This window comes from Triplophysa dalaica, chromosome 23 (genome assembly GCF_015846415.1).
Source record: "Triplophysa dalaica isolate WHDGS20190420 chromosome 23, ASM1584641v1, whole genome shotgun sequence".
Taxonomy (NCBI): domain Eukaryota; kingdom Metazoa; phylum Chordata; class Actinopteri; order Cypriniformes; family Nemacheilidae; genus Triplophysa; species Triplophysa dalaica.
The window spans coordinates 6,965,858-6,984,732 of NC_079564.1; the positions used below are offsets into that span (position 1 = coordinate 6,965,858).

General features: G+C 37.2%; 1 protein-coding gene across 1 annotated transcript in view; it reads left to right on the plus strand.

The window, feature by feature from the left end:
* cntnap2a (contactin associated protein 2a) overlaps positions 1–18,875 on the plus strand; it is a 228,974-nt gene that overhangs the window by 99,636 nt on the left and 110,463 nt on the right. Inside the window, exons 2-3 of the mRNA XM_056737624.1 lie at positions 808–918; positions 8,806–8,999. Coding sequence (XP_056593602.1) covers positions 808–918; positions 8,806–8,999 — 305 coding nt within the window. The remainder of the gene's footprint in view (positions 1–807; positions 919–8,805; positions 9,000–18,875) is intronic.

Here is an 18,875-nt window from a genome sequence, read left to right on the forward strand (position 1 = left end):
GGGATGGTGATTGAATGTACCGCGTCGCAGCTGAAGGCAAATATAGAGGATGTGTTGTTTGTGCTTTCATGTTGAATACACCAAACTGCTGTTATCAGTCACTTCTGCCGTGCTGCTCTGGGACGCTTCTGGATCTCAGAGCTGTCTGTGCATTCGCCGGAGCGTTTTTTGCTCATCATCGGGATGTTTGTGGAGTGCGTTGTGCCCTGTTTTCTTCCGGTGTTGAAACTTTTTTTAACTTTGTTTGTTGGGTTTTTAAACCCAACTTTCAGCTATGTGCTGTCGCTCAATTTGCCAAATCTCCTTGAAACTAATGACTTTTCTGAGAAATGTGATAAACGCCACTTTTCGCAAAATGCTGTCAGTGTGATTTCCAATTTACACCTGAGGGGATGCCACACATCTAGCCAAATCTCCTAAATCGTGTGTGAACCGAATGACTAAATTCAATTCAGCGCTAATTTACCTTTATCTATTTAAAAAGAATGCCTGGCATTTAGAAGAATTGGGGCATTTAAGCTTTTGACCATGAAATGGACCTGAGTAATGACCAGCGGACCACCGACTCCATCCTCCTAGTGCTTCTGCTGTTTAATATGCCGTGCTGTCAGTAGAGACGGCAGTAGGGAGTCTGTCAGGATGAACTCAACTCCGTAAACATGGGACTCGCTCATTTCTCCCGCACTTAGCTTGTGGCAAAGGCGTTTGGACGGTCCCAAAATAGCTAGATGTGAAATTGAAGTGCTGCTTCAGTGATTTATGTTGTGTCATTTTGTGTCATCGTAATGTTTCCATTTTCTTCAACAGAAAAATGTGATGAAGCCCTCGTCACGCCGCTCCCTCATAATGCCTTCACCAGCTCCTCTGTGTTCACCGGTGGCTATGCACCTGGATATGCCAAGCTAAATAAAAGAGGAGGTAATAACATTTTCTTGTTCTTTCTCATGCACGCGAAGATTCACGCCCACAAATGTGATAATTTGACTGGAAAAATAAAACAAACCCTTATTGTCTCATTACAACACCTCAACAAACACTCTTAGCTGTTGATTTTTTTTATGCAGACAGTTTAATACAAACTTTCACAGGTGCGCATACTGGATACGGTTTCTTTTAGGTCCAATACGCTGCGTATACTATAGCACTGTTTAGTTCATCACAACAGCCGGGACTTATAGTGTGAATTACTAAATTACAAAAGCTCATTCCATTACGCCAAACCTGCGCATTTGGAAAATCATGTTCTTAAGATTAATTGAGGGAAAATCGACAACAGATGCGACAATGCGGTAATCTATCTCTGTGATTTGGACAAAATTGGCTAATTGTTTTCCTTGTGACTCTCATTGCAAATGTAATCTAAAAGGACGTTCACTTTAAGCTAAAGTCAAGCTTAACATGTTAATTCAGTGTGATTATTTATGTCACAAAACAACACAGTCTCATTGTAACTAAGCCTTTTACAATCGCGGTTAAACTTGAAATCAGATTCAAGTTTTGCAGACACTGCAGGTAATGGAAAGTAGGGGTCTCGGGACATGCTTTGCAAAGTTGAACTACATTAAACCACAGTGCCCGGACGGGAGTCTAAATGATGTGTTAAGAGTCTCTTGTCCAATGAACATCGATTTGTGCTCCATTAAATTAATGGTATAGATATCCAGAATAGACTTCTGTTGAAGCATGGCCTCAACACACAGATTCATGAAGATTAAGTTGTTTCACAAACAACGCAACAGTGCAAGCTAACATTTAACATGTATCTGCTCAAATTATCAAATGAACCAAGGTATACTAATTATTGATGGATGCAGATTATTTGGTAACACTTTACAATCTGATTTTGTTAACATAAGTTAACTACCATAGACTAACAATAAACAATGTGTTTTCAGGAGTAATTTATCCTTCTTATGTTAGTTAATACAATAATTATTGGTTAATTATAGTTCATTAAGTATCAAATGTTAACATATTCAACTTTTTATTTGTAAATGTTTAAGTCAATTATGAATTTATTGATGAATTTATGTTATTTGTTTTTAACTAATATAGACAACTAAAGTTCAAGCAAAAATAAAAGGTTTGTCATCATTTACTCACCCTCTTGTAGGATCTTTTGAAGAATTTTGAAGAATGTTTATAACCAAACAACAGTGGTACCCATTCACTTCTACTGTATAGACAGAAAATCAATGCAGGTCAATGGGTACCGCCGTTGTTCAGTTACCAACATTCTTCAAAATATCTGCTTTTGTGTTCTGCAGAAGAAAGAAAGCCTTACACCATGTCTACACCGGACGCGACTGGCGCGATGCGCATCCAGTCTGAACAAAATGTAAAATTATAATGGGTTTTATTGTCTTTTTTTCGCATCGCGGCGTGTCCAGTGTACACACGATGTTACAGGTTTGAAATTAGAAGAGCGTGAGTAAAAGATGGCAGAATTTTCATATTTAGGTGAACTATCCCTTTTACAAATAATGTAATTATGAGTAATAAATGTAAGAATAATCATAATGTATAAATTTCACATGGATAAATACATTTATGGTTCATGATTTAGTATTATTTTAGAGGAATGCTTAAAGAAATTCTCTTTTGATGTAGTTTTAATAATTTGCCATTGTTTTCCTGTCGTTTCTCTGCCTTTCAAGTGGGAAGCTTAATATTAAAACTACTTCCAGTGCAATAGGAAGTGATTTTTTATCATGCAATACAGCATATATTCATTAAATCGATTGTCATCCAGCGGTATTTGTTTGATGTACTTAATTTTAAAAAGGCCCTACCAAGTTGTTCGTATTGATATTATATATGTGTTAATATGTGTGTGTTATTGTAGAAATCAGCATATCTTGTAATTAAAATTGAAATCGATTGATAGTCCAATACTCAAGTAATGAAACATTTCACACTATGCATCAGAAACATTGAGTGTTGTTTGCAGATTTGGGCTCTCAGGGAAGAGCGGGTTCAGCTCATAATGGATGTTTTATATGCAGGGCTCTCTGTGGGGGTCTGTGTAGAATGAGACTCATTTTAAAAGATCCAAATTACATGTTATTTCCAAGCATGCTGAGCTCTTTTTTGTGCATAAAACACAGAAATATTAATTGCTCCTGTAATTATGCCTCCTATTACACATGCTGCTTAAAGCATCAATGCACAATGTGAGCTGCGCAAAACACTGTAAACATGTATAAATTGGTGTTCTGGAAAGGAATTATATTAATATTTATTCTGTCGAGCAGATCTCAGGTCCACATATACTGTATGGCATGACTGAAAAAAAACAGCATATTTTTTTTCTCCGTGGCCCTTTTTTGAGGTTCCAGTATTCTAGCATCTCTGCTGACCCACAAGGGGTTGCGACTCCAAGGTTCAGAATCTTTGATTTAATGCCAGAAGTGAAGTTTCTGACAGTACAGAAACACACAGACTTGACAGGTGGCTGTACTGAATCCAGCTTCCTGCTACATGTAAGTCCGGCATTTCTATTCAGCCCCCTTCTCACCGAGGGCCAGTAGGGTTTGTGAGAATAAGCAATGGGATATGCCCTCTGGCACTGCCTACATCAGCAGTCTGTCACCATAGCGACCCAGGGTTCTCTGTTACTCGAAAGGTGCACTTGGCCTGAGGGGTCCACGGTTGTGGCCAATGAACATGTTCTCCTACCTGCCATTCTGCAAATGTGAGAACCTGTCTCTCTCACTCTCTCTCTCTACCTGCCCTACCAGTATTTGATGATGCCTAGGAAAAGTGATTTTCTTTTTTATCTGATAAATTAATTCACTTTTTTTGTGATTTTTAATGTATAAGCATCATCCTATAGTAGATTCAGTTTTCTGGAGTCAGAGCCCACGATGTGAAGAGATCCAATATTCCAAACCTGTATGACTCTTCTTTGTAACACAAAAGATCAACCAAACAACATTAGACCCCATTTTCATCACATTTGTCAAAATACCTACTTTTGTTTTACAGATGAATATGGGTGAATAAATGACAATTTAAAGAATTTATATTTTCGGGTGAACAGTTCCTTAAAGGGATAGTTTACCTTCAAAATGAAAATGCTGTCATTATTAACATGCCCTCTTGTTATTTCAAACCTGCATGACTTTCTTTTCTCTGCAGAACACAAAAAATATATATTTGGTAAAATGTTGATAACTGAAAACCGTGGGTCCCCTTTGACTTGTATTGGTTTTATGTCCATAGAATAGAAGTCAATGGGGACCAACAGTTACATTTTTTTAAATGTCTTTCTTTGTATTTTGCAGAAGACAGAAAGTCCCACACATTAAATATGATGAACTATTCCTTAAACAGGGCCGTAGCTAATGTTATTTTTGGCTGGTGTGTCACTGGGCAAAATGTTAATATTTCCATGCAGACATGTAGTTGTCATCGATCTGTACTTTAATCATGAAGACTGCAATGCTGGGGCAAAATTTGGACCTCATCCTGTCGATTAAATATGACATTTCTGAATCTGATGTACTGAATCATTTTTTACCGCATATTATGAATAGCAATGTCACTTAGGACCTTCTAATAAAATCTACGACCATGAAACCTGTAAAGCTCGCCTGAAATAGCATTGTCAGGTTTTTTAAAGATAATTAGCTTCAAAATAATCACTCTGAGCTGTCCGTTTCCAATTTTCCTGAACTGGTGGGCCAAGCAGTGTTAGTTTTGACAGCACATTAGCATCTGGCATGAAATTTTTCATTTTTAGATGCCAAACTGTCTGGTTCAGCCTGGTTCTCTGGGCTCCAGGGTGTTGCCATGACACTCTGATGGCCAAGCCATTGATGATGTCAGAAGAGGGTTCATTGGTTATAGTTGAATGAGCAGCAGCATCAACGACTGTTGTTGCTGATGGAATATTCGCTTGTGTATGCAAGGCCCAACTGTCTGTCTGCACCAATGATGCATTATTTAGCTTAACTAATGCGTTTTAAAGATCTCCAGGCTGAAAATAGAACAAAGATCGTGCGAAATCAATACAAAGCAGGGTTTGTATTTATCCACTTTGGTTGACAGGTAGCAGTGATATCCACTGGTTTAATGGATGCTCGTATATTTACAGTAACAGAGTTAAACTTAATACAGATTTAATCCATTTTTGGATATTAATTTAATAAATACATTTCTTCAGTCTAATACAGAAATGTATTAGGAGTGTAATTCTGGAATTGAGTTACAAAGCAGAAAGATGGAATAAAAACAGCAGATGAATGACAGACAATCTGATGTAAAGCTGTTGAGACCGAATCATCATGTGTCCCAGATGCAACGCGCTGCTTTAATGTGGCGATCAGAGGTGTCAGTCAGAATGATGTTGACAGTCCCTCATCCGGGCTAATGTTGCCTGATCTTCACCTCTTAGTGTAATGAGATGTACTCCCTCATCACACGCTACACTTCCAATAATAAATCCATGCATTTATATAAATATTTCCTCTAAGGTGAAGATAATAGGCATATAAACTGTCTATATAGACATCTTGCACAGTGTTTGCACCACGTCTTGAATTTGTCATTAATGTGTTAATCAGTCAAGCATGTGATGCATAGATTATCACAATAGTCATTTCTGTCAACAGGAATGAATGTTTGTACGGTGGTGTATATTTCAGGGAATTGCAATAAAACGAGACCATTCAAGACCAATACAGAATGGACTGTAGCATTAGATCAACAAACATTTAACTCTAAATACTGTACAATAAGCAGAACTCGACTTTTATTTATATAGCGCTTTTCACAATTTTCATTGTTACAGTAGCTATACATTACAAAATTCAGTATGCGGATATCAATTTTAGTAATATCACATCACCAGCCCAGTACATCGATGCAAAGCCACCTTGCCGCCGCACTCTCTTATTCGGCCAGAGGGACATCTATTTAGCAGCTGTTCATATGTGAGATGATTCAGACGGAAAGGTCAAATCATCATTCTGCAGAAACCTGTTTGCCCCTCACAGCTGGAGATGGAAGAGGACAAGAGTTTGTCCTGGCTGGTTTGCGGGGAAAACAAAATGTCCTGTCGGAAGCTAATGAGGAGAAGGATTGTGAGGAACTGAGGTGAATGACAGAGGGAAGGTTCAGATGCCAGTGTGGAGTCATGTATCCCAACCTTAGCTGAAAAATAAGGTTTTCATTCATGAGTTTGAGAGACTAATTTAAGACGTGTGAGCAGTCATCCATGTCCATTGTTTTATTCCACGCTCTACTTTCAAGGCGACGCTAGTTTGCCAAATCGTATGTATTTACTGCATAGACCTACAGTATATACTGCAATGCAATGTTGTTTTTTAAGGTGATGTTTTAAAACACAGCTAAATTTGCTGCTTTATCAATTTAATAAAGTTAAATCACCCTAACTATGTTAGGTTGAAGCGAAATGTAATTTTAAGAGGAATTACCCACCCAAAATAGACGTTTCTGTAATGATTCTCTCTAGCACGCTGGTGCAAAACCATGTACTGTATATCTTTTTGTGTGGAACACATAGATATTGTTTTATTTTCAGCTCCTTTTCACAAGACTAGTGTTCGGGTTAGGGTCAGATCAGGTATATTCTTGCACAACTGGACCTTTGACTTTGCTGCCAAAGGCCTGGTGCATTTTCAGCTTTACTTGTCGACGCATTTAAAGTTGAGCTGTCTTCTCCTGAGAGTCTCGTATTGAATCTGTAAGATTTGAGCTCATGCGTTAACATCTTTTCTGCTCTGTTATGGCATGTAGATGAAATCAAATTTAGATGAATGTGTTATCTCAGCTTGACGGGTGAGGTTAGATAATGTATGTTTCTCCCCCGCCAGAAAATGTTTAACCAAACTTCAAGGAACACAGTGACAAAACTGTAATAACAGCATTTTAATCAAGAGGTCAAACATATTACTCTTTGATTCATATGCAGTATGGTTCCATCAATATAGTCTGGGTTGCTTTATGCCTGCAGCTGTCTATATTTCATTCCTCCTGGATTAGAAGCCAAACAATGCTATTACTCCGCAAATGTTATTATTTCCTTCATCTATATACATATTTATCTAAATATGGCTTATTAAAAACACTTTAAGGTCTTTGAGTGATAAGATGAATATTTGACCACAGCCCCACAGCCAAACACAGAAATAAACATAAGAAATCACAAATTGTCAATGGTATGAGAACCTATTTGTGGCGAATATAAGCAGAGGGCAAACTCTTCAAAAATGATGCCATGCCATCTATCATGGCTATAGTGTGTTATCATCATCACAACTTCCTTTTGGAAGTCATACATCTTGGGTGCACAGATAGCCCACCAGGTAATGTTTGTACCAAAAAAATGCATTTTATGTTTCATCTCTTTGTTTTATCTCTGTCATCTGGGATTGTTTCTTATATATTTATTTATTTTTGGTCTGGGCCAGGCTCTAAAACTCAATGTGCTTTGTTGTTTTATTTTCGCCTGTCTCAGTGGCTGGTGTCCTTCCAGTGCCCTTTTCTGTGCTCTCTTTATCTCCTCTGAACATCTGCCTTGGTGGCAGCTTGCAGGCGGCAGTGAAGTGGATGTCCCTTGACTCCCTCACACTCTCTTAAGCTTCCTTCGTGTGGTGATCCCTGGACAACCTAATCTACTGCCCCCTGCTTATGTCTCTCAGACTCTCCCTGTGCCTGGTTTCAGTGTGTTTACAGAGTTAGATGGAGTGTTAATGTCTGTTAAATGAAGGCTTTGCAGTTGCAGCTTCAGTTTAGCTCCGCCCACTTTCGGTTGTTTGTGTCAATATGTGCAATTGTAGAACCTTACGATTTACAAAAAAACAATTACAAATGAACAATCTGTCTGGCTAAAATAAGCTCTATAAAGCTTTATACTGTAAATCGAAATCAAAAATGTATATTTTCATGCCTTTTATTATCATCACTATATTATTGTTCCATTTTAATAATGCTTGTCATTAAAGTCTTTAATTGAATATCTTTTTTATGTACGTTGAACACTGATTTTGCAGCATGTATTATTCTTTTAAACGTCCATGATACAAATGTCCCAAAGCCTCCGGCTAAAGTCATATAAAACATCTCTACAACAGTCTGTTCTTCAAAGGTCTAGTGTATGAGATTTAGCAGCATCTAGTGGTGAGATTGCGAATTGGAACCAATGGCTCAGTCCACCCCTCCCTTTCAAAGCACAACAGCGGCTGACACAGGACAAAGATGTCATGTTTTTGCTTCTTCCCTGAAGGAGATAATGTTTTTATGAAATGCACTCTGAAGAGCAGTTTGTCTGTTTGGGACTACTGTAGAAACAACAAGGCCAATTCCATGTAAGGGGACCCGCTGTGTGTATAGATAGAAAAAGGTCATTCCAAGGTAATAAAAACGTAATGCTTCATTATGAAAGGTCTTTACACACATCTGAAGACATAGTTATGTACAGTATATTATATTGCATTTCAGTCAATAGATCCTCCAAAAAATTACACATTGGACCTTTAAAGCTTCTAAAAGAAGATTGAAAAATACAGATTCTTTTGTAAAACACGCATAGTGCATTCCAGCAGTCAAATCCATAAAAGCTGGCTTTGGTAAATTACAAGGCTGTTGTAGTTTATCCTGTAGTTCAAGGCCCACTCCAGTCGTACCCTTAAGAACACGGTTACGAGAGCCCACATAATATTTACAAAACACCAACTTGACTTGTTCCTGTTCTGTTTTTCTCTGGCTCCTGTGTGGAACATGTGCAAACAGATTTCAGATCAATACGACAAGCAATCGAGTATTGTGCATTTTCTTCAGGCGCTGGGGGTTGGTCTCCGCTGGACAGCGATCATTATCAGTGGCTGCAGGTCGACCTGGGAAGCAGGAAACAGGTCACAGCCGTTGCCACACAGGGTCGATATAGCAGCTCTGATTGGACGACCCGCTACCGACTTCTGTACAGTGACACAGGCAGGAACTGGAAACCGTATCATCAAGATGGTAACATCTGGGTGAGTACCATATTCAGTTGTTTGGTGTAGGATTGTTTACAAGGCACTTTTGAGGTTGTATAGAAGGTTGCTTGTTTTTTTAAATCTGTTTTAAAACTCTTATTTCAAATAACGTTTGTTATTAGTGTTTAGTGTTTGGTATTAGTGTCAAATAAGTGTAAAAGTTAAACAAAATAAAAAATATAGGATGCAGATTTAAAATGGCAGAACATGGTTTCAAATTCAGATTCTGTAGGGGCTGGTTTGAGATGCATATCAGTTTTTAGACCGAATCACATATCAGTTTTTTAGTTATTAAAAACAATTTATAGTAAACGAAACCAAAGAAAGAGGCAAGAATCCCATTGTTTCAGATAAAAACTAATTAGTTTGAAAAAATACTTAAGTTACTTAAGTAAACTTAATACTTAAAAGAAAATACTTTTTTAAGTTTAAAAAATATATATATATTTTAGAAATAATCAAATAAAAAAATCTAATTATACATATATATATATATACATAGAAATTTTTTAAAGTTATACGAAAGTGCATCTTAATCATCAAAAGTGAAAGATCGGTTTTTAAGTAAACAAATAAATCTGGTTTGAGACTAATTTTAGTTCGTAGTAATTATTAAATAAAATTAGTAAACAAAACAAAAAAGAGAAGAATCCCATTTTTCCTACAAAAACTAGACACAATTTTAATTTGAATTATTAATAAAATTTTCTAAATTTAATTAATAACATTAAACAAAAGCAAAAATATTGTAAAGGATTTTTTTATATAATTATATTAAAGTGCACCATAATTACTAAAAGAGAGAAATCTGCTTTCTTTGTATAAAAGTAAACAAGGATGATTTGAGACAAATTGTACTCTGTAGTTATTACGAAAATTTCATAGTAAGCGAAACAACAGACAAGAATCCCACTTTTTCCTATAAAAACTAGCTAGATTAAGACAAAATCACAGTTTGTGTTATGATTTTTTAATATGATATAAATGATAAAATAAGCAAATTAATTACATAATTATAATATTATTATTGAATATATTAATATTAAAGTACACCATAATAATCAAAAGTGGTTAATTATACTCTGATATAAGTTATAAATGACACCGTTAAATGTCGAACAACCACGATTAACAAACCAAATCAAGATTCTAGACATGCTTTGTGCTTTTGGTAATTGAGACATTTGTAAGACATGTTAGTTGTTGTAGCAGGGCATTAACACACACCTCTTTCACATGCTGAGCTCACCAAGGACGGCTGAAGATCAATGAGTCAAGAGGATGCCTTGATTTCTTCCTGGGTGCTTTAATCAACAGTAAGCAATCAAGGAAGCACTTAGATTCAGAGAAAGACAGTTCCACACACTGATTCCAGGATTAACAGCTGATGTACCGCTGGGCCCACTACCCGAGATAGAGGGGACTGGAATTATTACTCAACCTACCAGGGATCCAAACACTTTCTATATGTCTTTACAGCAACTTTTATTGCTTCATTCTCACCTCTCTGCCCAAGCCTCAGAAAACTTTCCATTGTATCTCAATCGAAATATTGTACCTACATTGACACCGAAACCTTCCACGGTTTATTAAATTCTGAGCAAATCTCCTGATATTCTGCTCGTGTTGAACACAAGCTGTGTGAATGGAAGTGCCCTTGGATTCAGGACAATCCTGAAACACTAATAGGTCACTGTGCATTACTATTTCATGCAGGGTGGATCGATACTTTAATGTATAACGTATCGTTTCTGTTGCTGTGGTGATGTCCGCCATACAGCGTGGGATCAGTGAGCTGTTTTAACATAACGTAAAGCAAATCCATACCAGAATTTCATAGATGAGCTTGATTGAGGGGCACATGTTTTTATATTTCATCTGAAATAATCTGATTGCATACGGCCTCTTGAAAAAATTCACCACTCGAGGATAGCCGCTCTACCAATCACAGCCTCGATATTAAAGATGCAATCAAAACAGTCTTTCAAAACACCCAAAGTCCAATTGATTTATATGCAGTGCAGTTTCGGACCGGATCATTTTCACTCCTGAATAATTTTCATCACATTTTGGGCCCTGTCTTTAATTTATTTTCTTTGACGGGGTTATACGTCTGAATGTTAATTAAGCTCTTTTGTGTCAGTGATGAATAATTCCATGTTGTTGTGTTCTTACCCGTCATGTGTAGCATTTTCTTCTGCTTGCTTGTTTAAATCATTTTTAGATGTTTCAAATTTTTTTGCCACTTTTAATCAAAGTGTCACCTCGCTCAACAAGCCAATCTCCTTATTCTGTTAGTTTTAAATTATTTCTTCTTTCCTGCAAGGTTAAATGTCAATTCAGCCTGGGGATTTGACAGTGCTAGGTAGAGATAGGAGTGTGTACTAGCTCGCTAAATAACTTTGGCTTATGGCTTAAAAGTTGCATGCCATTTATCAGCAAATGACAAACCGCAATAAATTTCGGTGACTTTGTATCCTTAACCTTTAATATCATGTTATGTTCTTTTCTTATCATCGGTGAGAGTGCATCTTGAACTAGAAATATATTTGAGGTTATGCATGAATATATATGAATGGGATTATGCATAATACTTTTCCCAACAATTACAATTTTTTGCTTGGTCAAGTATAAAATATGTGAAACAAGACTGGAAAATACTACATACTTGTACTTGTATACTATGTACTTATACTATATTGCTTTCCTGTCGCTCAGTGGTTAGAGCATGGCACTAGCAATGCCAAGGTCATGGCTTCGATCCCAGGAGATTGCACATATTCAGAAACTCATGTATAATACAATGCAATGAAAGTCGCTTTGGATAAAGGCGTCTGCCAAAATGCATAAATGAAATAAATTACGATATATAATTGTGTCAATAAGTAAATAACTGCTGGAAACAATCTTCCAGAACACCTGTCGTGCAACTATTCAGGATGCTGCCATTCGTAGAAATTAGTTTTTTTATGGCCAATATATTCAGTTGTTTGATAGTGGCAGCAGTGTAAATCATTTTATACGTTTCCATGGAGATGATGGGTTGAAATACAGGTGCTCAGATTTGTTATCCAAGCACCTCCACACCAATTATCCCCCAGTCTGTCAATCAGTGTCTCAAGCTGGGGCGGCTCGTCCATTAGGGCCATTGGGCGACGCACCACAAAAGTGCGAAAACAAGAGATTTTTCTGTCACATTCAAGCATTCTGAACTGTGTGTTCTGCCTAGAATTACAGCCCAAAGAGCATTAACTCGCACTCTGTAGATACCGCCCCTTTTTAGGGCGATTTCACTATCGCCGAGATTCGCCCCAAGTCCTCCAATTGACTTCCATACAAAGAGCTTTTTTTCAAGGCGATTTGGATATTCACAGCAAAAGTAAAGTAATGGAGGAAACTGTGCACTTTCTGTATACTGGACGTGTCATGAGAGTGACGCGATGTGGTAATGGATTAAACCATTATAATTATACTTGTACAATGATGATGTCCACATTGAATGCTGCGTGTTGTGCAAGTAACTTTTATTATGTAAAAGTGCACTCAATGAAACTAAATGAAACTGTAATGTATTTCTTAAATAGGCATTACAAGTATACTTAATACATTAAAGATCTTTCAGCCCCAAACTCCTTAAACATAATTTATTACAAGTCCATAGATAATGGTCATACCACAGACTTAAGTAGGGTTGTTTGAATGGTCTCACTTCCAAACACGTCATTTGCAAATGTACAATCCTTCAAAACAGAGACATAGGCTCCTATGGCAACACCGTTTAGAGTGCACACCACCATTCACCTGTCATGAATCCTGAGCAAATACAGCTTCACCCAGGACATTTGCTTTAATATACTGTATTCCCCCTAATAAATGTGACTACTATAAATACTCGAGTGGTTGCGACCATGACATATTACACATTATAGTAACTACACTCTTCCTTCTACTCTTATCTAGCTATGGTATAGTTCAAAAACACTTTACATCAACACGATAGCATCTAAGAATAATACAATTTACTTTAATAAGTAATAAGATATAAGCTACCACAGTATTTTTTCATGTGGGCTGGCAGTTTATTACAATAAATTAAAATTCTCTTAGTAATGCTACAAGTACATGCTTTGATGGTTGAATGTTTCATAATACGCTAAGAGGTTATGATAAATGGTTATATCACCTGTCACTATTTAACAATTAAATTTAGTCCTACATTATTGATGGTGTCATTTTTATGTTATTGGTCCTTTTGCCCCCCCTAAATTGTTTTGCACCAGCCGCCACTGGGCTTAAGAATCATCTCCATAATATTTGCAATAAATGCAAGAATACAGTAATTTTGATTTAAAGACAACTAAAAAGTGAAATCGTTTTAGATTGAATTACTTTTGCTTGGATTCTTTGAAGATATTTACAAAGAAATTTGCACAAAATGTTAAATGCATTCACTTTATGCCACTCAAATATCTTTACTGTCAGATCTTTTTTCATAAATCATAACTATTGGTGACCTTTTTTGACTGTGAGGTTTGCAAATATTGAGGCAACAAATTTTTTTCGAAAGGGCTTTTTTTACAGTTTTCTTCAAAGTGGGGGTTTTGGAGATGCCAACTTTCAGTCTGACGGTTAGGATATATATAAACAAATGAAAAGTGTTTTTGCCATCTTTCGTGTATTTAAATTTACAGCTGATGACTAACAGAAAATAAGCAATATATTGTCAGTTATAAGTACATTGCCAGTGTATTGTGTATTGAACATAATAATAGCATGGCTTCAAAAGATTTGGAATGCTGACATGATTCATGTGAGATGCTTTTATGGCTCAAGATCCTGGTCTCTATGAACCGTTATATAAACTGCTGTCTGTAATTTGTATGCTAAGAGCTGAGCAACAATAAAAAATAATGTCTGCTTCAAAAACAGCTTGCAGGTTTAGATTGGAGTGTGGGTGTTTTAATTATGAAATTATAGCAATGTACAACAGACTTACATTGAGTCACCCTTCTGCTTATTTTAAGATAGATATAATTTTAGAATTGACCAAAAGCCAGTAAAACATGTATAATGTATATCTCGGCTTTTGTTTTGTTTTGCCAAGCAGTTTCATATTAGGAATCATGAAGTGAAATGCTCTTATGCACTATTAACTCATTCGCCGCCAGCCTACTCCAGCGTTTTTGAACATTTTCACCCAAATTTAATGGCTCACAGTAAATTTTCTGTAAAGAATATATGGACAAACAATATGTCAAATGAAAGGACAGAGACTCAGCTTTCAAACAAAAGAAACAGTATTCTTCTATCTTCATTTGTTTGTTTTTTATCACTCCGTAGATGTGGGTAGGTTTCTTCAAAAATGAATCACTTTGATTAAACAGCTGAGATAATTAACGTGTTTTGTCTAAGATTCCGCCCGGATTCCACTTTTAAATGATGAGATAACTCGTCAAATGCGGTGAAAGAGTTAATGCTGCCATGACCTAGGGGTTGCACGAACTAGTTGACATTAATAATTTAACACGATGTTTAAAACATGATGTCGACTGGTCGCAGGATTTTGACACTGTACCTTTAAGAAGAGGCTCACTGTTTCAACGAGAGAGCTGTGCGCAGGACGGATGTCATTTCCACCAGCTTAAGCCAGATTCTGTCACACTCCCAGCAATAATATATGTTATCATTCATAATTTGTCCTGTTTTCGATTTTTTCTGACACTCCAAAAGCTCGCAGGTAACATTAAAGCCTAATAATACATAGATTTCAGTGCACTGTGCATCAACACGCATATCTTTTAATAATGTATTTTCGTACTTGTTCCCCATTTAATAAACTATGAAGGAAACTGAATAAATTAATAAAAAATCTAATTTGGCTGCTATGTCACTGAGGTGCTGTGTTTGAGAGGCCGCTATGATAAAGTGTTTGATGCATTAGGCTAATACATGACGTTGTTCTAAAGTCATATGCCGTCACAAAAGAACTTGCGCATTTTTCTGTGGTTTCATATATTAGTGCAAACGACACTTTCAGTTGACTTGTTGTAAATGTCAGGGACGTTTAATTGTACACACGCTTCAGACCTGATGTAACGTTAGGCTCCTGTAGAGATCCACCTGCTGCTCTATTCCTGCATAGCCCTGCTACCACCGACCTCGCGCTCAAAATAGTTGTATTTTAGTTAAGTTGATGTTGCTCTTGAGCAATAGATGAACAACAGTTTAATTGTATTTGGATACTAATGTATATATTTAACTTTGAGGCTATTTTGCGGGAGTTGCACCATTCTCCCACAGCCCACACAAATGTCTTACTGCCCACACCCATCAAATCTTGTTGCAAAACATTCTCTAGCTCTTATTTTATTTATTTATGACGCCATCGGCTAGTCGTCGTCGACGCAACTTTAATCACATAATAGTCTCAAAAAACCTGAGTTCATTCAACCCCTACTATGGACAAATGCATTATCCATCCATCCATCCATCCATTTTCTACTGCTTATCCAAACTACCTCGGGTCACGGGGAGCCTGCGCCTATCTCAGGAGTCATCGGGCATCAAGGCAGGATACACCCTGGATGGAGTGCCAACCCATCGCAGGGCACACACACTCACTCATTCACTCACGCACTCACACCCTACGGACAATTTTTTCCAGAGATGCCAATCAACCTACCATGCATGTCTTTGGACCAGGGGAGGAAACCGGAGTACCCGGAGGAAACTCCCGAGGCACGGGGAGAACATGCAAACTCCACACACACACAAGTCGGGAGCGGGAATTGAACCCCCAACCCTGGAGGTGTGAGGCGAACGTGCTAACCACTAAGCCACCATGCCCCCCCAAATGCATTATATTTAATAATATTATTTTGTACCTCAGTAATGCACTGTGAACCCCAAATAACGTGACACCTATTATAGCCCGACTGTCTCACCTTTATCTGTTCTAGCCATTTCCTGGCCATCCACTCTGAGTGCAACCTGTTCAGTTTTTATCCCTGAGTACCTGTCTGAGAATTGAATTTTGAATGGGTCCTTTTGGAGGCTTATACATTACTCAAACCCTTTCTAAACCCCTGCAGTTAATGGTGAATGAGCTTCAAACAGCTGCCATTTATACTGAATGAATGCGGACAGAATTTGTACATTTCCGCTCTCACGCCTCTTTAGTAACCACAGCTCTCCACGTGGTGTAATGCTGTAATCTCTTTATCAATTAATGTGGTGAAACATGCACTTAGAAAGGCTGTACAGCGAGCCTTACCCCTTACTAGGGAGCGAAAAGCCCTTTAGTTGTTTTACTCAGATTTTGGCCATTACAAAGAGCTCGTTGTGACTGCTGGGCTTTTATTTTTTGATCTTACTTAGATTTTTGAGGGGATTTCAATCGTTAGATGCCATGGACCCTCGATGTGAGGGATCCTAAAATTTAAAAGGATTAAATCTGTCTTTTATATACCCTGAAAATGTAATAATATAAATCTAAAATAAGTTTCTAATAAGTTACTTTTATTATACATTTTATCTTTTATATATAATGTATAATTTGTATAAATATAATAACTTCTCACTAAAATATGCTATTACATTTTTATTTATTTAAATTATTATTTAATGCACCTTATTAAGGCCTTTTCTCTTTTTTGCAGTTATTTTCTAAACTTTTCCCCCCGTCTCACCCTTGCGAGCCGCAGTTTTTGGGTCTTTTGACCGCAGTTTGAAAACCCCTGGTCTCGGATATTGAGTCCTGTCTACAAAGTGATAATTTTAGCAATTTAAGCGTATTTGCTTTTGTTTATCGTTTTACAATTTGTAAAAAAATATTATTTTTCACAACTTTTGCGCCTTCAATACTCTTAAGAATTTTTTGCTACCTATTAGTTCAAATTCGTTCAATTTCAGATAAGGCCCATTTCCCCTCAATTCATTTTCTTGCATTTCAAGACTTTCAAGAGGGCTTTCCAATAATAACGGTGCGATCCTCCCTTCACTATTGTCTCCTCCCAAAATATCAACAGTATTCAAAATGATCTAGAGTCACGTTGGGTAGAGCTTGTCTAGAAAAAGATATTCATTATAATTACTTTTTATGAAAGTGGCTAAATTATAAGAAATATATATATATTTTAGTTTAAAAAAATTAATTTATTTTGCTCATTTTGTCAAATTTTAATAATCTTGAGGTCCCCTTAGAAGTCAGGTGGGGCCCCTTTGTGGGCCCCGGCCCCCCTGTTGGGAACCACTGTTCTACATTGTCCACTCTTAGCTCACTCTTTAGCCAGGCTTTACCCTTCTTACACAGTTGAAATGAGTGAGGCTTATTTCCACATGTCAGGTTTTCTCTTCCCTCAAACGTCCTTTAACTCTACCCCTGAATGGGTTTCTTGTCGCTTAAGTACGAAGAATCAGAGTGTCATTGAATTCGCTGCCCCTGTCAGCCCTTCACACATATGCATACGGCTGCCATTTTGACTGATTCAGCTCTGCTCTCGGCCTCAGAGAGAGAAGCTGTCTTCACCTCATCCGTCAAAGAGGGCCCCAAGTGGCACGAAAAGTACGAAGGTGCCAAATGCTCTCAGTTGGAGGATAATGGTTTCTTAAATACTGAATTGCGTTTTGCTTTTACTCTGTTGGCAGTGCGGTACATTGGTCTATCTCCCGTTGATCATGCCATAAAATGCGGTTGTGACTACAGAAAAACATTTACGTAAATGTCTATAAAACTTTTAGGCAAAGCTGTAATTGTGTAGTTTGTCGGACTCACTATGGGAAACATCTTAGTTTCTTATGCGCTCAAGTGAAAGGAGGCTTTTAGGCACGTTTGTTCACCGCATGATCTTGAAAGTACAACTTGGCCGAGTTACTGTACTGTTAAAAAGAACATATATATTTAAAACATTTGGATGTTCTTTATAAACATTTAATGACACAAAGTTTCAGATTTTTGTTTTGGGATAAATCTCTCATTATTTATTCTTGTGATAACAACTGGCTGTCTGAAAACTTTATTTTCTATAGCACCTTTCATTGGAGCATCTCAAGGGGCTTTACACAAAAATGCAACAAAAATAAAATACATAACTATAACACCCGCAAGACCAGCCTTGACCACTACACTTCCCAGGACTCTGTGCACTCACTCATCTACACTAATCAGTCTCACCTGCAGCCAATCACCCACATGGCATATAACTCTCACTTGTACCGTCATTCTTTGTCAGGTCTGTATGTATTATGTCTGTTTGTACTTCACCTGACTCTCCTTATGTACGGTGTTCCTAGTGCTGTGCTTTGTCCCATGTTCTCCTAGTTATTGTATGTTTCCCATGGATGTCTGTTAAATACCTTATATACCAAGTAAACCAGTTTCACTGTTGGATCGTGTCTGGCATCCCTGGATGTGGTTTGTTATAATAAGAATGCAGTCGTTTCTGAAAACCAATTTAAAAACCACAAATATCGCTTATCAAACAATATCCAATATCAAACCTTGGAATGCATCAATTGGCCAATCAGAATCAAGTATTCCAGAGCGACTGTGTAATAAAGAAAATGACCCTACGGTAGGTTGAGTTGGGTTTCTTCATGTTTAAGCCAACCACAGGTTGAAACCAACCCAGCGTTGTTTGGGATCTTTGACAAATAAATGTATCGGTCTCTACGAAACCAAAAATTGTGCAACAGCTTTATTGAAGCCAAATATGCTGCATTTTATTCTTTACACATTTTGTCATAGTTTTATTTTTATTTTTTTAATTTGACCAAAGTTCACTTGTCAGTAGAGGCCGCAACACTCTGCACCTGTATTTGCATAATAATTAGAAAATCAAAATGTGATGTGAGCCTCAACAGATTAATGCATTG